At 36.8% G+C, this 24,908-nt stretch overlaps 1 protein-coding gene across 2 annotated transcripts; it reads left to right on the top strand.

The window, feature by feature from the left end:
* Nucleotides 1–368: 368 nt before the first annotated feature.
* Nucleotides 369–23,981, top strand: LOC131156090 (DNA topoisomerase 1 beta-like). 2 transcript variants are annotated; one of them, XM_058109545.1, is made up of 16 exons: nucleotides 369–623; nucleotides 3,310–4,546; nucleotides 4,669–4,863; nucleotides 5,917–5,997; nucleotides 18,064–18,123; nucleotides 18,282–18,376; nucleotides 18,488–18,644; nucleotides 18,759–18,884; nucleotides 19,857–19,937; nucleotides 20,178–20,268; nucleotides 20,354–20,487; nucleotides 22,065–22,133; nucleotides 22,229–22,318; nucleotides 22,597–22,700; nucleotides 22,790–22,958; nucleotides 23,483–23,981. In XM_058109545.1, exons 2-16 carry the CDS (start codon nucleotides 3,386–3,388, stop codon nucleotides 23,549–23,551), a joined length of 2,682 nt encoding a protein of 893 aa, XP_057965528.1. In that variant the 5' UTR covers nucleotides 369–623; nucleotides 3,310–3,385; the 3' UTR covers nucleotides 23,552–23,981. The 2 variants fall into 2 exon arrangements, with proteins under 2 accessions (XP_057965528.1, XP_057965522.1); XM_058109539.1 differs by having other exon boundaries at nucleotides 413–623; nucleotides 2,924–4,546.
* The last annotated feature ends 927 nt before the right edge of the window (nucleotides 23,982–24,908 follow it).

Below are 24,908 nucleotides of genomic sequence, written 5' to 3'. Positions count from 1 at the left end.
TTTGAAAAAGATTGTGAAATTCAATCAATCAATCTATAAGTTGGAGTTTGTTGGTGCAATAGTTTGAAGTGTAGTCTAAAATCTCTAATTAAGACTAATTGAGGGAAGAAATTTAAATTATTTTGGGAATTTGGGTCTAATTGTAAAAAAGTTAAAGTTTTGAGGGGGTATGAAGTGTGAATTGTTGTCTGGGGACTAATAATGTAATTTACTAAAGCAAATCTATTGTGTAAATTTTGTAATTTACGAATAGTTTAGGGGTTTAATTGTAATAAAGTAAAAGTACGGGCCTGTTTTTGGAACTTGGTAATTAGCAACAGCGGGTCTAATATCATGATATAGCGAAAAAAGAGGTCTCCTTCTACAATATCCACTTCTCAGTTTCTCCTCTATAAAGTAAGATCCACAAGGGGCTAATATCTGAACAAAGCCTTCCAGACTCTCTCTCTCTCTCTCTCTCTCTCTCGCACACACCGGACCGACCTAGCTGCGATTTTATCGTCTCGGCCTCGGACGCCCTGCTCTGCTTCTCTCGCTATCAGCTCCTACGCATCTCAGATTCACAGCTGAAACCCCCAATTTACTGAGATCAGACCGTGCATGATTCGTCGTCTCTCAATCGAGTACGCAATCTCTGTGCTTTCACTCACCTAGGGTTTCATCTCCGTGCATATCCATGAATTCACTTTTCCTCTCCGATCGATTTGATTAATGAGAAACATCGCAAAAATTAGAGTTCCCGCGCATTTGATTGTAGCTGGTTTTCAATGCAATACATTAGTTTTCACATGTGCGCCTGCGTGGTCTGTGCAATATATTGATTTTTGGCTATTGTGATTTATCTCTATTTTGAATTTGGGGAGATGCTATTCGAGTTGTGAACGAACTAGGGTGCTTGCGTTTAGCTCGGGCTTGGTTTGTATTCATGTCGACTCAAGTCTGAATAAGCTCGATTAGTTAAGGCGTTGAGCTTGAGTAGCTGGAGGCTTGGATTAATTGGGCCTGTCAACATTTTAAGTGGGTACGGGGTCTTGGTTTAGAATCAATTCGTTTTAACTAAAAGGCTGAGGGTTATGGAATGCATTCCTATCCATAATACTAGTCAGTGGTGGTTAGAGTGTTTTGGATAAAGGTTTACTTACTGGCTTGCTCAGTTAGGCTTGTGCACAAGCTCAAGCTTGTCTACCTGCATTAAGCAAGGTTGACGAGGGCCAATTTAATCCAATTGAGTCGGTTGTTAATACTTCCTCCTGTTCAATGTTGCACGAGTTTAAGTTTGCCTGATAAGTGTGATAGGTTGGATTTATCAGGACCCTTACTGGATATTAAGCCCAAAAAGGTTTCTACTTATGTATGTAATTATTTATTTTTGAATATGGAGGTGTGGGCTTGAAAAATGCTTAAGAAATAGCCATAGAGGAGATTCTGCATATGGGATTGTCAAAGAACCTGTGCTGCCATTTTTGAGTGACTGGTTAATTGAGCCAAAAATATAAATTTAAGTTTTTTATGGTTGGCTGAATTTCTTGCATTATAACATTTTAATCCAGGATTATGATTCTGAAATACGATGCCGCAGTTTCCCTGTCATTATCTGTATTGAAATGTAAGGATTGTGTTGAATATTTTATTATTTACAAGCTTCAAAATTGTAAAGATTTATGCTAATTCTGCAGCTTGATCTGTTTTAAAGTTTCCAATAGATAGGAGTTCTCTTGATGATGGGGAGTTGGATGAGCTGTCCTCCTTGTTGATTCTGTTGAATGATTGTCATATTTCTTTGGGAATGGATTCTTGTTATTGATCCTTGTTTCCTTGGGGGGTGTGCTCGTGTAAATTATTTTGTGACTTCTTAACCCATTATAATTCTTCTTTTTGCCTCTTTATATTACTATTTGGAAGGCCAAAGTTCCCCCCAAAATTAAGACTTTTATCTGGTTAGTTGTGCTTAGTAGAATCAACACCTATAACTTGTTGCGGATTAGGAGACCATTGAAGGCATTCTTCAGATATTTGTGTGCTTTGCTATAATTTAGAAATGGCATCTCATTGTTTTCTGCATTGTGGTTTTTCTTGGAGAGTATGGAACAAGATTTGGTGTTTTGAGAGAGAGCCGTCCAGACTTGGTGGTGGACTTTTTGGCTATTTCATTCGTGGATTTTGGAAGGAGAAAGGACAGGGCTGCATTGTGGAAATGTGGTTTTTTGGTAGTATTGGGGGTTCTTTGGGGGAAGAAGTTGAATTGTCTGCTGCATTGGGAAAAGACTCACTACATGGCATTGTTGTGGTTTGTCGGTTATGAGCATTTCAAAGGAGGGAGTTTTTTGGATGTTCAACGAGATTGATGTTAACTGATGGCTTGATTACGTGAGATGTGGTTTTTTGATTTTCCTTTCTCTTTCCCTTTCTCTTTCTCTTTCTCTTTTTATTTTTTTGCTGTTTTTTGTTGTTTCCTTCTGGTTTGTCCCAGATTTAGCATATGGATATGTCTTATCTCCTTTTTGTATGTTCTTAATCTATAAATGAAATTTCTTCTTTTGCTATCAATTTTTTTAAAAAAAATAGAAAATGATGTGCACATGAATGTCTTAATGAAGTGTTGCAATGGTGTTAATTTTCTTGGCTGTGGAAGTGATTTCTGACTTTAAATACTTTATATAAAAAGTAATCTTTTTCTTTTCCTATGAATGCATGGTGGCAGAAACCCTTGTATAACATTGGGCATATTTTTATGCCCCACATTGGCAGTATGAGATGATTAAATGTTGACATAATTATTAACATTTATTTTATTGCTGTTAAAACCATAGAAATAAACCAGTGTAATTCTTTCAATAATAATGGGTTTGAGTTTTGGAACCATAGAAAGAGTAGCTGAATGAACTATTAACAAGCTGAAATTGAAAAATCTATCTGCATGCAGATGTGCTTTGGGAAGGACAAGTGTTACTGGCTTAACTTTTCTGTTTGGACATTTTGCTTCAGTCATCAGGCCCATTTCTGAAGGCAGAGTTAGAGTTGCCTTCACGGCAGCATTGATTTTGCAATACATTTGATGGCATCATGATCCCTACCTATTGATTAGATACGTGGCTCTATGTTGTGATCTATATAGGCGTGCACACAGACACAGTGCTACTCACAAAATTTTTTGCATTTGCAGTAACTTTATTACTTAAATCTGTAAGCATGAAAAATAGCTTCACGCGCGCGCGCGCGCACACACACACACACAATCTTGCATTTGCTGTAGCTTCATTACTTGAATCTGTAAAGCATGAAAAATAACTAAAATTGTGTTGCTTGCAGATATTGACCTGATCTATGTCTCAACGCACTACGTAGCTGAATAACGGTTGTTCAAGCTTGTGCCACACTGCTAAAAATGTTTGATGAGGTTGATGAAGATGATGGGCCTGCAGTTTTCAAAAGAAGCAGCACATCATCTAAGCAAAACCAATTGAGCTCAGCGACAAAGAAGTCACCATCTCAAAGGCATGACACACAGTACAGGAAAGCAGTCTCTGGTGCATGTCCCCCTATTGGTCAGAATTCTGCTGCCCAAAATGGCAAGATAATTCCATCTTCCAAGGCAGCATCAGTAAAGTTGCCTGCACTGAGTCCCAAACCATCAACTTCATCTGGTGATGCATCACCTGTAATTAATTCAAAAGCATTTACTTCATTAGTTGGTCAATCAAGACATCCACCCAAAAAGAACACTTCAACTGTTGTTAAGGAGGAGAGGCATTTGGTTAAACCCCCTGCTGAATCGAAGAGTGATTCTGAGGATTCTGAAGACGATAAACCACTGAGTAGTAGACTTTCAGCAGGATTATTGAAGGGGAACTCCAACCACACAAACAAGGGGCCTAGTGCTTCTGCACATGGTTCCTCATTGTTGCCAAAATCTAAAGTCTCTATTAAGGAGGAGTCTGAAGATTCAGATGATGAAATTCCTTTGTCATCAAGGTTCCAAGTAAAGTCCAGTGCAGGGGCATCAACTAGCAGATCTTATGATTGTGATGAAAAAAAACCTTTGGTTTTGAAACCTCATGAAAATGGATCCATGGCGAGTAGTCTAGGAAAATCTCCCACGATGTTATTAAATAAGAGGCCTCGTGATGAGGTGAATTCCTCCAGTCAGTCTTCAGTTAAAAAGCCAAAGCTGCCAGTTGCTTCCACACCAATTAAAATTAAACAAGTATCTGTTAAACAGGAAAGCAGGGCAGATGATGATGATCTTATACCTATTTCCCAGAGAATGAAGAAGTCAACTACATCAGATAGTAAATCGCTCTCCACAAAGCAGAAAGTGACAAAAGTTGTTTCTTCTTCATTCAAGAAAACAATGAAGAAATCGAAGAAGGTGACAAAAAATTCAAAATACTCAAAGTCAACCAAAGTACCTCCCAGCTCTGGTGAAGGACAGAAATGGACTACCTTGGTCCATAATGGTGTCATTTTTCCTCCTCCATACAAGCCTCATGGGATTAAGATGCTCTATGATGGGAAGCCAGTCGATTTGACTCCTGAACAGGAGGAGGTTGCTCCATCCTTCTTTATCCCTTCTCCTAAAACAAGGCCTCATCTTCAGTTTATTCTTTTCCTTGTAACATTATAGTTGTTAACAAGTTATGGCTTAAGTTGAGAAATTTCTGTGTGCAGGTTGCAACTATGTTTGCCGTGATGAAAGATACAGATTATGCGACCAAACCTAGATTTATTGAGAATTTCATGAGTGATTGGAGAAAAATACTTGGAAAAAACCATGTGATTAAGGATTTTGCACGATGTGATTTTACTCCAATATATGAATGGCATCAGAAGGAGAAGGAGAAGAAGAAACAAATGAGCACAGAAGTAAGTTCACTATATTTACTTATTTTATGTGTTTGATAGGCGAACGATTCTTCAAAAGTTAAATTTGATTACTGGTTAAGCAATTATTATTGTTGTAATTATTTAATTTGCTCCTACGATTCATTTTATGGTTTCTCTTTAATGTTTACTTGTCTTGTGCTAGCACATATGATGATCACACAAGCTAATGAACTTTGCACACAAATATAAGCTCCTGTTTATCTTGTCTAGAGAGGCCTTTTCATGATATTTGTTTTTTCAGAAATTTAAAGTTAAGTTTTTTTTTCTTTAATATAAATAAATTCTATTGCTATTTGTTTCTAAGGAGACATGAAAACACTTCTATCTTCTGAGGATATTGCAGTAGATTATTTAGAATACAGAAAAAGAATCAGATCCTATCTAGTAGGTGGGAGTTAAGGTTTGATTGTTGTTTGTTTGTCATGAAATTCAATTAGTGTGGACATAATGGTTGTTTCAAAGTTCTTAGGAATGCCGCATTGGCAAAATTTAGGCTTAAGAATCCGCTTTCCTTGAATTTTGAGCAGCTTTTGAATTTTAACAAAAATAAACTTTGTATGATGGATCATTTATCAACCTGGCCGCAGCATCTACACCAATAGGAACGTATTTGGATAATATGGTTTTTTCTAGAAAATGCATATTTAAATGAAGACAAGTGCTTAGATATTCCAACTACCGTGTTGGGAAAAAAAAGGCCTACAAGGAACTTGCCTTGCATTTTGAGCAGCTTATGAATTTTTACAAATATATGCTTCTGTACTATTTATCTACCATATGCATACATTAGAAATAGGAACAATTTAGCATAATGCCACCTTTTTTTTTTGTTTTTGTTTTTGTTTTTTTTTGGTTTTTGGAAAATACAGTTTTAAATAAAGACTAGGTATCTTTTGTTGCTACTTGTGGTTAAGCAGCTGACAAAACTACTCAAAATAATGATCTGGTGGAATGCCTATTTCAGTTCATTCACTTTCTTTCTTGATACTGTCTATAGAATTGGACAGTCGTAAAGTGTTGCTATTCATGCAGGAAAAGAAGGTTTTGAAAGAAGAGAAACTGAAACAAGAGGAGAAGTATATGTGGGCTATTGTTGATGGTGTCAAGGAGAAGGTGACCTCTTAATTTGATATATTTCTCTTGCATTTTAGCTGTTGCATATCTTGATTGTTTTGGGAGATATTGGGGTCAATGGTGCCATTCAGGCAATTGCAAATATTCTGTTCTCTTTATTTGAAAAATATTTATTGTCTTTACACTACATAAAATCACTATATCTTCAGAACAAGCCACCACTCCCCTTTGAAAAAAACAAAGAAAACAAAAAGGAAAAAGAATTAATAAATAAGTTCACGTATTCAACCCATATTCGAAGGATATCGACTCCCTTGTTTGAATGCATTTGTAAAAACTCTTGTATGTAGCTTCCGTTGATTGTATTCAATTTTATCACCACATTGCTTCTTTAGGATATTTTAGCACCAACTCACATGCTATAAAATCATTCCAAATCTGATGATAAAACATCATCCAATGCCATGTCATGTCTAAAAAAAAAATCATTCTTCCCAATATTCTTGGAGACACATGAAATTGCAAAACTTTTGTACCACCCATATCGCTATTGAATGGATGTAAGGTATTCGAAGGGAATCAAATAAGCCGCTCACTGTCAAAGTGAGAGGAAACTTTCATTAAGCACTTGGTGCATGCTCTCTTCTCGAATGACTACTTGACTATAACATGAAGAACTGCCCTTCAGAGTAGACATTTGTAAATTGGTGGATGGTTCCAATCCATGAAACCAACCCCTCCATCTTGATTTTGTTTTGATTTGCCTTTTTTCTTATAATGTTTGAATCCTACATCTTGAAATGATTCTAAATCAATATTCGTTCTCAAATCATCTCATGTATCTCCAATCGCTCAATGTCGCTTTCTAACATTTACATACGGACTTCCAGTTAGTTAAACCTCATAGGTATAGACTTCATTTTGGTTTCTCTAATATGTTGACTATTTTGCAAAATTTTGAGGTCCCTAAATATTAATTTGCCTAAGAGTGGGATAGCTGGTGGTAATTTTGACTGCAGTGTTCTTTCCCATAATCCCATTATGTTGTAGTGGTGGGGTGCGGTATTATAGATTGGCCTCCTACCACCCTCTTCCATAATCCCTTTGGGTGGTGACCTTATTGCCTTTACTTTTTGGGATGTGGTGTTTGAGAATGTTTTCTAAGAGGTTAGAAGGGCGGAGAGGTTCTTACTTTACATTAGAGGTCAGGTTACTTTGATCAGGGTTGTCTTTCTTCTATTCTTTTTGTGTTATATTTTTGTGTTACTATCTGCGTAGCTTATCAATTATTAGAGAAAATGATGAACAATTTTTTATTGTTGAGTATAAGATTAACTGCATTTGAGAGGGACCATTTGGTTAGGTAGAGACTATTTGTAGGCCTAGGGGTGAGGTAGGATATGTCCTTGACAATTTCAAAATGTCTCCTTGGTTGGTAAGTGGTTGTGATAATTCCCTTTAGAATTTGATTCCTTGTGACATGAGGTAATTTGTTGAATAGGTGAGATGGTAGTGCTACGGTGAATGTTAGTCATTGTAGTTCCCATTATTTTTTTATAAGGTTAAATTCTTTTCTTCCCTCATGTAAGGCATAAAGTTGCTACTAATGAGAGGGTTGGTTTTGGCACAATTCTTGGGGTTGGGAAGCTCTGTTCTTTCAAGCTCTCCCTGTTACCATCTTTCTTTGTCCTCATGATGCTCCTATTTCTGATTTTTTTTTTTTGTTTTTTTGTTTTTTTTGCTAAGGGGATGTGCCTCTTTAGAATTTTCATTTTATTTGAAATTTGAATGAGAGTGGGACTGATGATTTTGTTCCTTTAGTGAGAACCCTTGAATGTAAGGGATAGAAGATCTTGGGTTCATGGTTTTATATAGCATTTGAGTTATGTCTGATGCACTTGTTAAGGCTTGCTATGTATTGTTTGCCCACAACTTAAGAGTTTATGCTTTTAGGAGAAATGGTAATCCAACATGGTGTCAAAGCCATGGTTGCCAGATTATGGGTCCTCGTTTCATTGTGTACATTTATTATAAATTTGTTAAAAAATTCTGTCATTCCCAGTAGTGGGTGTTATATTATTACTTCCTGATCTAAATTTATTAGATCATTAAGACTTTATTAATTAAGTAATGAACTTGTTTAATTTATTGAATGTTTGATGTGCATAATTGACTAGTAAATGTTTTATGTGTGTAATTGACTAGTAGTATATATCATATTACAAGTTGTTAACACCAAAAAATCAAACTTCGATTTTTGCGTCCGTAAATTGTGACGTTCAGCTGCAGCCAAAAGAAAAGGAAAGGATTTGGAGACCCCTGGGATCCTTTGAGGGTCTGGATTTTGTTTTTGCCAACAAATTTAAGTGTGGCTAGGTACTTAATTTCAAAAGGTTTCTATCGTGGCCAAATAGGCCCATGTGAAGAGAATCGGCAGAATGGCAGGGAATGAAAGGCCATATAGGCCCACTTGGTAGAAAATCCAAGTACAAAAAGCCAAATAGGTTCACTTGGGAGAAAATCAAGTACAAAAGGTCAAATAGACGCATTTGGAAAAATGGTTGAATACCAAAGGCCAAACTTAACCTTCACAAATGATCTTGGAGAACAGGCGACCTCCGAGGTGATGAAGGCTGCCTCAGTCAGAAAATCTGAGGTTGTAATATTGGGGAAATGCCTTGGTGAGCAGGTTACAATCATCGTTAAGATAGGAGGTGGCAACTCGGTAAAATGCTCATGAAAAAGGTTAGATCGGGGGGGGGGGGGGTAAACTTTGGGAAATTGCCTTGATAGAGTAGGTCTCCACTGACTAGGAGGAGATAACCTTGGGAAATACTACCTTTGAAAAAGGTAGGCTACCTCAGTTCAAGGATTTGAGTCATAGAAAATGGCCCAAAGGCTGCCTTGATCCAAGCATCCAAAGAAACAAAAAATACTATGAAAAGAAAAGTGCGACCTTCAGAAAATGTATTCCAAGCTTGAGAAGTGCCTTTCAAGGCTTGGGAGCCGCCCCGGGGGGGGGGGGGGTGGGATTTGATGGTGGTAAAGTTACCTTTGTCCTAAGAGTTGGAGAGGAATCTCAAAGGCCATCCCTAATGAATGTCATTTAGCAGTGGTCATTAAGGGGGGAGTAACCTACTCATCGAAGTTGGACATTATGAAGGTGTAACCCTCCATAATGTCAAGGGGATTTCCACGTCAATTTTGGATATTGAATCCCGAGGAGGAAGCCTATAAAAGTGACCATGGAGCAATATGATGGGGCATGCTCTAAGATTATATATTAGGTGATTATAATTGCATTATATATCTTATCTTGTTACTTACTTGAGCATTGGGAAGTCCCTCGGAGGTCACTGGGGCTCTCCAAGATCTTTCTTTTTCTTGTGGTTGCAATTGATTGCTATAGATATGTGATGCAAAGATGGGTTCAAATTTTGGCATCAACACAAGCTTAATCTATTTTCTCTCATTAATTTATTTATCACATATATGATCAATCAATAATGTGTTTATATTTATGATCATAAAGTAATATCAAAACAAAAAAAATATAACTTTTCTTCAAAGCATTTTAAAACCAATATAAAATTTATTATCCTTACTAAACAATCTTAGTGACTTGTAAGTTGAATCAGAGAATCGTTAAAATTCTTATCAAGAAAAAATAGTCTTAAAACATTTGAATCTACAAATATGGATGAGATTGTGCATGCTTGAAACAATTTCATAGAAATTGTACCAGCATTCCACTTTGTACCATACTATCATCAGCTCATCTCGCCGCTACATTAGTTACTGATGTGCTACTGCTATTTTGTATGGCGTGATTTCTCATGCCTGGTTTTTGGATGCAATTGGAGTTTTCCTTGCAAATTGTTTTTGGCTCATTTGGCACTTGTTACGCCAGTATTGTTCCTTTGTAACTGCATTTTTTATTTGTAGATCTAAGATCCTTCCAAAATAAAGTTTATTATGTGGATTGAAGCTGTTGAAAGACTCGACATAATGGTCTCTTTTGGAGGAGAAGGCCAAATAAACCTTTCTCTTGATTTGTGTTTGCTTGATGATTTGAGCAGTGAGAGAAGTTTTCATTGTTTTTACATTGTTTTTTATGGGAGATTTGGAACATGCTTGGTGTTTTTGGGGTGCTTTGGTTTGCTCTGCATTTTTTGATGAAATGTATTGTTTTTTTATTTTTATTTTTTGTTTTTTCAAAGGTAAGGGAAGGAAGGAGAGGAAAGAGCTTTGTAGATTTGCTATGTTAGCAGTGTATTTGGTGGATATGCTTTGATCAAATTCTAGGATTTTCTTCGATTATGCACTTTATGGTGATCACTTATGGCGTAGGGGGGCATTCTTGGCAATTGCTTTAGAGGAATTTTAACTGATTTGCAAAGAGAGTGTTAGCAGTCCTTCATTAGTTACTAAGGAATTCCTTTTTGATCTATATATTTTAATTTTTTTGTATGGATGTGGGATTCTCCCTCTTGTATATTCTCTACTCTCTACTATATGCTCATTTGTTCATTCAAAAAAAAAAAAAGAAAACTACTCCAACTTTAATCCAATCTTTCTCAACTTTTGAATCCTATTATGGTGTGAAGTTGGGATTGTCTTCAGCCCTTATACCAGCTGACATGGTTTTTGGAACAGTGAGACTAGAGTTTATTTAAATTGTCCATCAAAAACCTTTGCTTCTTGGAGAGGAACAAAGGAGAAACTTCATCTTTTCCTATGTTCTTGAGAGAAGTTAAAAGCTGGGGGCTGAAATTTTATTGACAATGGAACTGTATCCAACATTTTTGGGAGCTGTGAAGCGCAACGGCTAGTCACAAGATGGATGGGATCAGCAAGTGGTTGATCTTCTCAACAGAGTTGTCTTGATTGCTTGAGCTAAAATCCAAATGGGTATTTTCATCCCCTGTTTGGCTTCAATAAATTCCTAAAACCATTGACTTACATACCTTAGAGCTAGAGATGTTGCACAAGTATGTCCATCGATGACTTCATAGCTTCATTTTGGTAGCATTTCTGGTGGTTTATTTTCTGAGGGAGAGTTTAGGGCTTGAAAGGATCAGATAGGGTAACATCATTCTTTTCAGGTTGTTTGGGAAGTGTTCAATTTTGATAAGACTGGATAATGAGGCTGTTTGCATCTCTGAATGCACTGGATAGTGTATGCCTTTCTTTGAGCTGAACAATGAATAATTTCTTTGGCTCCTGGAATTAATGGTCTTGTTTTGGTCTGGATCTTGTTGGCTATATAAGGGTTCTGAGGGTCCGATCTTGAGGTTAGCGGGAGAATTCATGCAGATGAAGTTACTAGCTAACAATTGCAGTTGCTCTTTGTGCCTGGAAAGATTCAGAGAAAAGGGAAGGCACTAAAAGGGTGGCAGAAGGATGGCTGGGTATTTATTATCAGGACTTGCAAAGAAGAGGATGGGTGATTACTGATTTTGCGAAGGAAGATCGCGAATCAATTCCTGAAGCCACTAAAGGGCCCTTGGTTCAGCAGGAAAAACTGGTGCATCCGGAAGAGAACACAGTTTGCATTGAGACAGGGACACAAAAGGAGATTGTATTGAAGGTATAATTAGGTTTTAAAGAAGTTGCATCAGAGTGGGAGTTAGGTACTTGGCAGTGGGATGTTCTTTCTGAACACGAGCATGAGTTGGGTGAAACATACAAGGATGAGAAAGACTTGTTACTAGAAGAGAATAGTGAATTTGAGGACAAGTACCCGCAAACACCCCCTTTGATGGATTTGGTAGGATCAAAGCTCTTTATTGGTGAAGTTAGCTGTTTGGCTGGTGATGAAATGGGGAAGACGAAGCAAAAGGGTTCACAACGGGGTGTAGGCATAGTAGTCAGAGGCGAGCCGAGGCAATCCGAGGCGCAAAGGGTATTTGAAGCCGAGGCACAAGGCGTGAGGCAAATGCGTGCACCTCACGAAGGCGAGGCGCACAATTATTAAAATAGTGTGTAAAATAACTATTTGGGGTAATTGATATATGACCATATGAATATCTAGTAATATTATAATTTAAAATATCAAAACATTCAATAACTAAATTGAAAATTTAATAAAATTGCCAGGACAATTCAAGATAGTTCAACATCAAAAGAAAAGAGTACGATAAAAGATTTCAAAGTATAAAAGGAAAGAGTACGATAAAATATAGTTTGCATGGGAGAGAGATTGGTTTAAAAGATTTCCCTAATTTAAGCATTGAAGTGATTCTCCGAAGTACAACTTGCGTCCCTTAAGTCATTTCTCTTTTAATTTTCGCATGCGATCAATATTATAATTGATCCAAATTCTCTTAGATAAATTTTAGCAGCAATAATTATAATTGAAGATTTGGCTATACAATAATCACGACTTGAATTTGTATTAAAGTGATTCTAATGATTTAAAATAATACTCATAAAATTTAATATCAAAATTAAGTTTATATTGTTACATTTGATATAACAAAACTTTCTTGAAAATACTATGGGGAGAGTGAATATATATTATTTTAATGAGTGGTACAGAAATTTTGATCATATAAGAATTATTTAAACATTAACCTTTTGAAAATCCTTTTTTTTTTTTTGGGGGGGGGGGGGGTTCATTCTTTAGAGCTTGCTGTATCCGAAATCCAATCCTAAGAAGACGGTAGAAGCATGAAATCCATTGTGATTCATTGATTTGCGGGGTTACGTGTCCGAAATCCACCATCACTCTCACGTGACATAAGCAAAATGCAAATAGGTAGCAGTACGCAGGTAGCAGAAAGAAGAAGAAAAAGAAGAAGACGAGCTCGCTGCTGGTTCGAAACATCGAAGACGACGTGACGATTTGAATACTCGCAGACGAACTCGCGAAGGTTCCTGCTGGTTCGAAATGTAGAAGGCGAAGTTACGAAGGGTCATGCGACTCTTGCTGGTTTGAAATGTCGAAGACGAACTCATGGTGTTCGTTTGAAGGCTCAAAGACGAGCTCGCAAAGGCTTCTGGCTGGTTCAAAGGCTCGCAGATGAACTCATGCTGTTGGTGCGAAGGCTCGCGAAGGTTCCTGCTGGTTCGAATGTGCAAGACGAAGTCGCGAAGTGTCATGAGGCTTCAAAGGGTCGAAGAGGGCTAGGACTCTTGTTTGTTCGAGTCGAATGAGGGCTACAACTCTTGCTCTAGCTATTTCTTTCATTTAACAGACTCAAATTTCTCAAGGCGCGCCTCACTGCACCTGTTACCCCTCTGTGCCTCATCTCGCCTCATTGTGCTTCTTGTAGGTCGCCTCGCCTCGCATGGTATGAGGCGCTAGCCTCCTCACCTCTCTGCCCCTCACGCCTAGGCGTGCTTTTAACTACTATGGGTGCAGGGACTCTTAATAGCTTATCTGCCTGAACTTCGTGGTATGGATTTGTTAGGGATCCAATAGATTCAAAAAGCCTTGAGGGTTCGGTCTGACTCTCCTTTGGCTGAATGTGTTGCACCTAATTCTGGGCATGAACTCCCAGTTACTTGCTATAGAGTTTATTAATTCTGGAAACCGCCTATGCCTCCAAAAGTTTTATTTGAAAAGAATTATATGTTATACCAAAGAGAGATAGGTACTGGAGGAAGAACATTGTCCCTAAAATTGCTGGGGGATTAGATAGAGAGCTGGGGCCTGCAGGAGTTGCTGGATAAAATGGGGTATAAGTTAGTTAATCCTTTAGACCAGGACTTGAAGGTTTTCATTCTCCCTAGGTCATATTAGCCGTGGGGACATATGAACCAGGGTAAAAATAAAAAAATAAATAAAAATGGAACTGCAGAAATTGGCTTCTATTGTAGGGAGGAGAGATGGGGGTGATAAGGTTTTAGGATTAAGTCGTTGAGTTGGAATGTTGAGAGGTTTAGGGAGCATGGTAAAGCATCGTAAAATTAGGGATATTATAGGGTAGAATATCTTGGGCATTGTTTTGATACAAGAGTCTTAAGTTAGGACTGGAGGTGGTGGATGGCATTCTTATCAGGACTATTTGGGATCCCAGGTTTAAGGATTGGGTTTTCCTAGCTTTGGTTCCTCGCTGCGGTGGCCCCCGCCGGGGGGGGGGTGCGGTAGCATTTTAGTTATTTGGGACACTAGTGTTGGTTGTGAAATTGATGTTCTGTTAGTGTGCTTTTTTCATTTATGTCTTTTAGATGTCAAGGGTCGGTAGTAGTGATGGGGTTGCTATGTATATGGACCTTATTGCCCTTGTTTGAGGGGTTTTCTTTGGGATGAGTTAGCTGCAGTTTACTGTTTGTGTTCTAATTGGTGTCTTAGGAGGTGATTTTAATGTTATTTGGCTCATTGATGCAAAATGGGAGGTCCTAGGATTGTTTCTAGCATGAGGGGCTTTAATTCGTTTATCAGGGAATTTGACTTGCATGATATTCCTCTTTCTTATGCCCAGTTTACTCAGTTTACTTATGGTTTTAGGCTTGTTGCTACTGGGATAAAAGTTTTTTATTACGTGTTGTAGGAGCCATTCCCTAGACTGAAGAAGTGTGTCCTAGATCATATTATTGTTCTTTAATATTGGGCCTAACACTTGAAGTTTGAAAATAAGTGGTTAACACTCTTATTTCTGGAGCTTGTCTTGAGAATCGAGATTGGTGTAGGGAAGTGCAACATAGAAGGTTGGGAAGGGTTTTGTTTTATGAGGAGATTGAAGTATTTTTAAAAGAATAACTTAAAATCTAGAAGGTGGAAGTTTTTGGTGATATATGACCATGGAAGAAAAGAGGCATTTTACAGGAATTAGGTGTGTTCATAATATTAAATAACGCTACGTAACGGCCGTTACGTAACGGAAAATCATCTCTCCGATACCTTTACAGCCCGCATTAGCGGTGAGCAGAAAATTCACGTGCGTAATGGCCGTTACAGAACCGTAACTGCCCATAACGGCCGTTACACTAACGTTACGACACATTACAGCCGACAGCCCCTTACACTACTGCGTACCTTCCTTATCTCCTCAAATCTGCTCCATTTTGTGTGTTTCTCTCCATCATCTAGCTTAGATCTCCTCATTTGAAGCCTCCAAAGAAAAGAAAGCTGCTTCGAAGCTTCGATTTGTTGTGCTGTTCCCTCTTTCACTCGTCGTCTCTTTCATACAGCTTCAATCTACTGATCTGAAGCTTCAAAATCTCCAAAATCAGCTTCAATTTTTGCCTTGAAGATGTTCTTTGCAGTTTGCAGCCATCGCAGGTCAGCTGACTGGCAGTTCGTCTTGAAGGTGTTTGATTTTTCCCTTGAAGGTGTTTCGATTTTTCCCTCTTCGTCAGTTCGTCTCCTTTGTCCAGTGTAAGAACCCAAAAATCAGCTTCCAATCTTCGATTTGTCGCTTGAAGGAGCTGTGCTCTGCAGGTTGCCTCCATTCGCAGGCTCACAGTCGCAGCTCCAAAAATAAGTTTTGAAGCCTTCGATTCCCCCAAATTTTGGGGGCTTGCAGGTTGCAGCTCTCTCGCAGCTTCAGTGGGGACTCGGGACTCGGGAGTGGGTATGTTTCTTCAGTTCTTCTACTTCATTGGTTAATGTAATTGTAAATTACCAATTTATTCTAAATTAATAGTTTAGTTTATTTTATAATCTCAGTTTATATTTATTATTTAATTAGTATGCAAATTTATAAATGATTATATAAGTAAAATTTATTAATTAAAATAAAAAAATTAGTATAAAATTATTAAAACATAAAATTTATAAAGTTACTTAGAGAGTTAGAGTATAGATTTAGTAAAAAATTATTAATTAATATTCTACATAATTATTTTTTTAAATACCTTCACTATTAATAATTTAATATTAGATCTAAAATTTATAATAAATCATAATTTCTACACAATTAGTCAAGTCTCAAGTGACTCAAGTACACTACCATTTAAATAATTAAATTGTAAGATTTACAATTCCATATTTATTTTTTTAAATTGTAAATTGTAATATAAATTATTGTATTGTAATATAAATTATTGGGTCTATTGACTCATTTTAAGTAACTTTATGTCTTTAATCAATTGATTCTTCATTTTAATTACATTTCTACATCTTTTTTACCCATTAAACTAATGCAAACTTTAAAAAAATATGCCTTTTTTTGTAAACAGCGCACTAAAATTAATATAAAAATCATAATGCCTATTAAAAAGCATTTTTAGGTTGAATGAAGGTTGTCAAAATTCATTAAAAATCATGCATTAATGGATTTCATGCTTATTTTTTGATTTTGGCATGGTTGTGCATGCATGAAAAAAATTCACAGCCGTTACGCCTGCTTCCCGTTACGTAACACCCGCGTCCCGCGACACCTGCGACCGTTACGCGACGTTACCTGCTACCGCGATTTCGAACCATGGGTGTGTTAGATGGTTTAACTAGGGGGGTTTCTCTTAGAAGAAGGTGTCAATACAAGATTTAGTTACTAAATAGCTTGAACTACTTTTTGAGGGAAGATGTAAGTTGGGGGCGGAAGTCTAGATGAATTGGGTTAAGGATGGGGATTGTAGCGTGATATTGTTTCATAGGGTGGTGAATGACAGGGGAAGGAGGAATTTTGTACAAGAGTTAGGTGGATGATAGGGGTTTGATTGCTAGGGATCTTGTCCGCATAGTGGGTATGATTGCTGGTTTCATGATGTAAGAAGGGCTATGATTGAAAGGTTGAGTTGGTGTCCTATTTCAAGTGACAAAGTAGAGGGCTTGAGAGCGCTTTTGAGGAGGGAGGATTTTAGAGGTGTTGTGTTTGAGATGGATAAGAGAGAAAGCTGCTTCCAGAAGGTTTTACGATGTTCTTTTTCTCTTCTTCAGGACTGTTGGGATTTTTTTTGATGGATGACCTTTTCATAATATTTTTATGAGCTCCTCTTTAATAATGCAGCAGTAAGTAGGGGCTTCAACTCTACCTTATTACATTGGTGCCTATATAAGTCTGGCCTACTAGAAACCGAACCAACTAAACTTTGGAATAGAACCGTTTGAACCGAACTAGTTCAGTATGGTCTTAGTTTTACCCCACCTTTAAAACTTGAGGTCAAAAGTCATCTTAGCGAAAGGCTGACTAGTATATATTGGTCAATTGAATTTAAAAATAACCTGAAATTTCACTAGCATGTGTGCTGAAAAACAAATTTCAGAAAATTTTCTTGCATGTTTGCATGATGTGACGTTTATTGAAACCTGAGTTACGAATTTTAATTTCTAGAGAGAGTGTGCGATAAGTATTGGCTGCGGCCTTTTCCCTGATATTTAATACTTCTTGGTTGATTTTCCGCAAACAGTTGGTCATGGTCTCAGGACAACTCCAGCCCCTTTTTTTCCACACTGGAGTAAAAATGTTCATAAAAAAGCATAGAGGTGTTGAAGGATGAAGTAAATCATGCAGCTTTTTCTGTAATCAGGGTCCGAGATATTTGGGCAAGGATTGCAGGCTGGAGTACAACTATGACAAACCATTATCTTGTTTGAGACAAAGTTTTCACTCAGGAAGGGGTAAGAAGCAGTCTGCCTGTGTGCCCTCTGGTTGACAGCTTTCTGGAGTTGAGGCCTTTTGGGCTATGGAGATTGCTATTGCTTAAAAGCTTAACGCTGCAGTGTTTCCTCTTCACCTTATATTGCATGTTGCGGCAGTTCTGGGGTTTAGAAAGAGATGACTATTGTCGGGCTTGTTTCGTTACTCTCTGTAGTCGTTGCTCCCTCCAACCAAAAGAATAAAAAAAAAAAAAAAAGGAAACCTTTCAACAATGAATATTTTTGATGACATGACATTACTAATTACTAAGAACATTGTCTGAAATTTAAAAAGTAATTTTTCCTTTTTTGAGTTTCTTCGTAGCCTTTAGTTTTCACTCCACTATTTTTTTTTGTACTGTGTACTTAGTAGCTTAAACAAAATGCTTATGTCCATGATTCATGTAGAGGTCCGTGGTTTCGTTAGGTTTTTCTATCTGGTTTCTAATTCTACTCGGACATTTCTTTTTTATTCTCAATGAATTGTTGTAGTTATTAAGTCCTGCTGCACTGTTGCTTCGGTTCAAAGCATGCAGACATTTTTAATGAGTAGAGTTTGATTCTAATCTCAATGTCAGGTTGGAAATTTTAGAGTTGAACCCCCTGCACTGTTCCGAGGCCGTGGAGAGCATCCAAAGGTTATAGTGACATCTTACTGCCAACAATAAATAATTTATATTATTCTCCAGAGGAATCGTCATATATGTTGTGGCTCTATTTGGAAGCATTTGCTTTTTTTTTTTCCTTCATTTTTTTTTTGAATTTTTCTGTTGATTGTTAATGTGTATTTTGTCAGATGGGAAAGCTGAAAAAACGCATCCGTCCAAACGACATTACTATAAATATAGGAAAGAATGCCCCTGTTCCTGAATGTCCTATTCCGGGTGAAAGGTTTTTTCTTTCAAAATCTCTGACTTGAAAAGTTTCACTATTTAAGAACTATTTAAGATAAATGGTGTCTTTTAATTATTATAACATTTAAGAGGCATCATCTTGTTGCAGCTGGAAAGAAATAAAGCATGACAACACTGTCACATGGTTAGCTTTCTGGAATGATCCTATCAATCCTAAAGAATTCAAATATGTGTTCCTGGCTGCTAGCAGTTCCTTGAAGGGCCAAAGTGATAAGGAAAAATATGAAAAAGCAAGGTTGCTGAAGGTACTTCCCTACAACCTCACCTCCAAAATTTCAACTTCTTAATATTTTTTGGTATTTTGGATGATATATTTGTGAGCTGCAGTCTGGTAATTGTAACCAACTACTTGAGTGCAGGACTACATACATGGCATCAGAGCAGCATACACAAAAGATTTTGCTAGTAAAGATGTTACAAAGCGGCAAATCGCTGTTGCTACCTATCTTATTGATAAATTAGCTCTCAGGGCAGGCAATGAGAAGGTAAATTTTTGTAGATCTAGTTCCGTTAACATGCTTGATTTTGAGATTATACTTTGTCTTTTCATTTATTTATTTATTTTTGAGGGTGGGGAGTTATGAAGGATGCAGCCTTAGATAAAGCAAAGTCATGGAAAAAAGGACTTGTGTAGCATTTGCAGCGTAGTTGTCTAAGGGCTTAACAATATGTGAATTTGAGTTATAAAAAAACTTCCGAGTATGGACAGAATACTGCCTTCTTGTCATGCTTAGAGCTCTGTTTTCATGCATAGGAAAGCATGTGGAACTTTTTGGTGCTGTTATGGAGATTGAGTAAAGAATTGCGTAGTGCTCTGCTCAAGTGACAAATTCTTGTCTTGGCACTGTCAAAGGGAGTTTTAAAGCTTAGAATTACTTGCCAAATGTAAAGTCTTGACCCATTTTTCCTTGCATTATCTTGAAAATGTATGCTGAGGTTGTTTCAGACAATTTCAGCCGAGTACAAATCCTTAGAAGCAGGTTCTTATACAATGAGCTGTATGAGAGTTCAAACTTGCATTGGTTGGCCTGCTTCATTATTATAATAAAAAATAATTGAACGCCGGTTTATTGGTGCTGCATTTTGGCTAGTGTGGTCAGATTTATCTTACCCAGGTCATATGGATTTTTTTCTCCTGTGGATCTTTGGGGATATTTATGAGAAATATGGCTATATTTAACATCAATAATAGTCTAGGACTTAAAACAGGGATTCCTTTGAGGTGATGGGCAAGACAACTTTAAAACCTATGGTGCAGTTAATATATCAGTTTTGTTGCCCAAGCTTCTGTAAAATGTTTGCTTTCCTGGTTGTATTGGTTGCATCTCGGTCAACTATATGTTCTAACGTGTTTTTTTTTTTTGGGTAAATGACTGAACCAGAACTAATATTGTTATTTGCATTTTCTAGCAAACAAATTATTTGATTTTCTCATACATTTGCTCATGCTTTTGCAGGATGATGATGAGGCTGATACTGTTGGTTGCTGCACATTGAAATTAGAAAATGTGAGGCCAAAACCTCCGAATGTTTTGCAGGTAATGATGTGTGTGTGTGTGTGTGTGTTTTTTTTGAAAGGAATTTATTGGCATTGAACATCAAGATCAGCTTCAATAGAGTAGACACAGAATGAATTTTTTACAAGTAGAGTAGAATTTTAAGGCAAAGATTCACTTTTTACTTTCTGGAAGTTCATTGAAATGTGTGTTAAGTTAAAAAATGATGCTATCAGTCTCCCTCTCTGACTGCAAATAGTGACAATGAACTGTTTAATCCAGTTTGATTTCCTTGGTAAAGATTCAATAAGATACGAAAATGAAGTCGAGGTTGAGCTTCCTGTCTACAAGGCAATTGAACAGTTCCAAGTTGGTGAGTAATATGCCTATCTTGTTGGGATTTGTCTTTTATGTTCTTTAGTTTGGGTCTGTGAGAGTGTCCTTTCCATATTCTTCAGGAAAAAAGAAGGGGGATGATCTTTTTGACAAGCTGGATACAAATAAACTTAATGCTCATCTTAAAGAGCTTATGCCAGGCCTTACAGCAAAAGTTTTCCGTACATATAATGCGTCTATCACATTGGATGACATGGTGAGATACATGTTGGGACTTCTCAACCCCTGCAGTTTTATTTTTGTGTTCCATATCTTCAGTTCTTTTCTTTTTTTGGCAAGCATCAGTAATTTCTTTGTTTTTTATTTTGTAACAAGTTTGCCCTTGCTTGCACCCATTTGAAGTAGGGATATTGATGTGTTACAACACTTCTAAATTCAGGATTTTCATTTTTGCTTGTTCTGTTATTTGCACTCTATTAATATCTCAATGTCAAACATAAATATATTTGCAAATGTGGTAGCATGAGTTAGACACTTTTCATCTGGTCCAAAATTTCCCTTACCCTTCAGATCATGTTTTCCAATTTGCTCCAGTTTTGCCCTTCTCAAGTTTTGTGGAAATTTTTTCCAGCTTGTACGTTACTTAGGTCTAGAATAATTTACATGCATACACATTTGTCAAAAACCATTACAATACTTTTTTGAATTTCTCCGGGTATCCATGCTCGTCAACGTCCATTTTACGGTCCGCACTGGTCGTGACTAATCCCACGCCCCGTGATGGCGGCCCCACCCCACCACGAGGAGGTAAATTTAGGGGCTCAGGGCCAGAATCGAAGCCGGGATGCACGCATTGGCTGACCTCATGAGAGGAAATCCCAGTATCCGAACTGCCACCTGAACCAAGCCCTGGGGGCAAAACCATTACAATACTTTTGTTTGATGCGTGCTTTCAATTTTTTGCCCTTTCCAAAGTTCTTTGCTTTAAGAATATCGTAGTTTTTCATACCATATTACTTGAAGTTTGCAATAAAGATTATAGGACAAACATGTCTATTTATAACAAATCCTGGAGAGAAGATAAAAAAATTCAAAATAAATTGGAAATATATAGAGTAAAACTCTTGCCAGGCCTTGTGCCCTATAACTAATTCTTAATCAAACTGGTGATGGGAGAACTAACAAAATTATTTCAGTACCTCTACCAATGTTTCCCTTTCAATGTTTGTTGGTTTGTGTATGTGTGATGACTGATGATGGACTTGTTCCATTTCCGCAGCACAGTTTTCTTTTTTTTTGGGGGATTGCAATGTGTAGCTTAGCAGTGCAATTTTCAAATATTTGCTACTTTGATATGCAAGGAATGCTCATTATTATATTAAATAGAAGCATTTTTTTTTTCCTTTCAGGGTTTTTCTTGTGCATGTGTTGCGTTACTTCACTTCTTATGAGGGTCCATTTGGATCAAGGATTCTGCTTGGGGAAAGGAAAAGGAAGGAAAATAAGGAAGAAACTCATTTTTCCTTGTATTTTCCTTTTCTATTAAATACTATGAAAAATAAAAATTTATTTTGAAATGACTAAAATTAAGGAAAACTAAATATTAATGATGTGTAAAATCAAAATTTTGTTCATAGATTTTGTATATTCTTTATTTTCTTTCTCAATTTCTTTAATAACCAAATATGAAAATGTGGATTCCTTGATATTTTAATTTCCTTCCCTAGTATTTTCTGAGTTCCAAACGGAGCCTAAATCATTTTCCTTTCTATGAGATTTTACTTTTCTACTATTAGTTAATTCCTTTTTGTCTTGTAAATTGTCTGATTGCAGCTGCATAGAGAAACTAAAGAGGGTATTGTGGCAGAGAAAATAGTAGTTTATCAGCAAGCAAATAAGCAGGTAGGGTCAGTCCATTTTAGAATTTATTGACAAATATTTAGTGCTAAATTTTGGTAAATTTGGGATATTCACAGCATTGGATTTTTTCATTGCAGGTTGCGATCATCTGCAATCATCAACGTACAATCTCAAAGTCTCATTCGGCTCAAATGTCAAAGTTGACTGAGAAGATAGATGAACTGAAGGTGGTGATCATTCTGGAATTTTTTAGCTGGAAAAATTATTTGCCATGGGATAGTACCTTGATGACATTGATATTTAAAGAGTGTTCAAATGAGAGAGATTGGTTGAATTGGAATGCATTGAAGATTTAGCTGCATGTAATCTGAACTGTCCTCCGTGTCTTAGAGAGAGATGTATTCTTGGCAATTATGTTGCGCCCATGTGCTGGAAATTTCATTCATGCTTTCGGAAGTTGTATGGTGTATTTTGGATTTATATTAAATGATAATTTTGTGTGTAGGGAATTATTGAAGAGCTGAAAATAGATTTGGCTCGGGCAAAGAAAGGGAAACCCCCATTGAAGGATGCTGATGGGAAGCAAAAGAGGAACTTGTCCCCCGAGGCGTAATAAGACTTGTGCCCTTTTTACACTCCCATTCTAAAATTATTGTCAAATGCTGTCCAGTTGTAGCTGATATGTGTGTGTTGTACAGGATAGAGAGGAAGATAGAGCAAACCAATGCAAAAATTGAGAAAATGGAATTAAATAAACAAACCAAGGAGGAGCTAAAAACTGTGGCACTGGGCACATCGAAGATCAACTACCTTGACCCTAGGATCACGGTTGCTTGGTGCAAGCGGCATGAAGTTCCTATTGAGAAGGTGAGTAACTTGAATAATACTTGAGATGATAATTGTCTGCCAAACAATTCAACTCCTACAACTGCACATTATGAGTTTTCAATTACATGTTAATAGTCCCTGTTATGGTCCTTCAACCTAACTTGTTCTAGTTTCCAAATTGGTTGTCAGATTTCAGATTCTGGCAACTAAAATCTTTAAATTTATTTGGAAGGATATTAATTATTGTCCAGATATTATGCTAATTTAGAATCTCTATGCAGTCCTCGTCCCCTATATATCTTTGAAGTTGGCAAAGTTGTTTTCGAGCAAAAATGACCCTATTCTGAATCTGATATAGAGCAAACCAGGAGTGTTTTGGTTACAGGAGTTTAAAATCACTTTGCATAGTTGTAGGTAGAGTCGGGCTTGTTTTTGGTTCTTGGAATGATATTCCTCCCAATGTGGTGGCATGCCCTACCCTGATTATCACTGCAGCTGTAAAACAAGATGAAAGTGTTTAAAAAGTTTGTTGGCCACTTGACTTCATTTGCAACCTTGTGCAGATTTTTAACAAGTCTCTGTTGGCGAAGTTTACTTGGGCAATGGACGTTGATCCCGACTTCAGATTCTGATACTTCCATCCATTGTGCTGCCCTAACATCCACCGCTCTTCTCTCATTTGTTTCTCTTTCTCCCTTCTACTTGACGTCAAAAGTTTTTTTTTTTTTTTTTTCAAATTTCTTCCGTTTCTTTATTAGTGGAAAATTCATGTTGTATTTTAGTATGTCCATCTAATCTAATTATGGAGGGGTAATTTGCCCCTTCATTTGGCTTTTGAATGGCTGTCAGAAGATGCAAGAGGTAATGTCTGCTGAAGCTGCTTGTATTTCAAACATTTTAAACGTCGTGAATACATGAGAAATGTTTGAGAATGTAATAATTTGCTTAGACTATTTTGAAACACGTATAGAAGTGAGTCGGCTGCTCTGTTTTTGTTAAGACTCATTTTAGCTTGTATTTGAGAATTCAAGTTATTCGAGGAGTTTATGTTGAGTTGAGTTAGAAGTTGTCATATTGTTTGAGAGCTAAATTAGGATTTCCAAATTGTAGCATATTGTAGTATTATGAGTTTAATTAAGTGGAGTTTTTTAGTTTTTATACTTGTTCTTCCATTGAATTCAAATAGAATATAGTGCTTAAAAAATTTTAAAAGTGTGCAGGGTTAATTTAATCTTTCATGCGTATTATTAGGGCAACCCGGTGAGGGGCGGAACCTTCACTGTTTTTGGTTTTGGTTGTTCCATCCCTTGAGTCTTTAGTTGCCACCCTATCATGGTTGCGCCATCTCACTGCACGGCCACAGCTTGAACCACCCCGTAAGCATTTCATAGCCCAAGCCCGCGGTATTCTCATCCATACCATGTTCTCTTATCTTGGCTGCCTTTATTATTATTATTATTATTATTATTATAACTAAAGGAGGGTGGCACTTTTAATTATTTATTATTATATTCTCACTTTTGGCGGAAGAATATCGTGGTTACGTGACAAGGATTGAGAGATTACAGATAAATACATTAAAGGTCTTACGAAAGCAAAACCAACAATTAATCAAAATAGGATTACAAATTTAAACGAAGTTAAATAAGAAATAAAACTAAACAGACTTAGTAAAAATAAAAATAAAAAAAATAAAATAAATTAAAATAAAAAAATCTAAATTAACCAAACAAAAATATGAATTAATGACTAAAGAAAATGAGACTCAATCTATCCATTCAAAGGATATCTTTCAGAAAACGAGATAAAAGATATTATTTTTTGTAGATGACATTCTTTTCCATTTCTCATTCTCTAGAGAGAAAATAAGTTGTACTATTGCCTTCCCTATATTGATAGACACCATGAAGTTCACTCTACAAGGTTCTTTCAAAAATCTCAAAGATATCACAAGGTACATCTACCTTTCCGAAACCAATTAACAATAAT

This window comes from Malania oleifera, chromosome 1 (assembly GCF_029873635.1).
Source record: "Malania oleifera isolate guangnan ecotype guangnan chromosome 1, ASM2987363v1, whole genome shotgun sequence".
In the NCBI taxonomy this organism is placed as follows: Eukaryota; Viridiplantae; Streptophyta; class Magnoliopsida; order Santalales; family Ximeniaceae; genus Malania; species Malania oleifera.
This window is presented reverse-complemented; position numbering and strand designations above follow the sequence as displayed.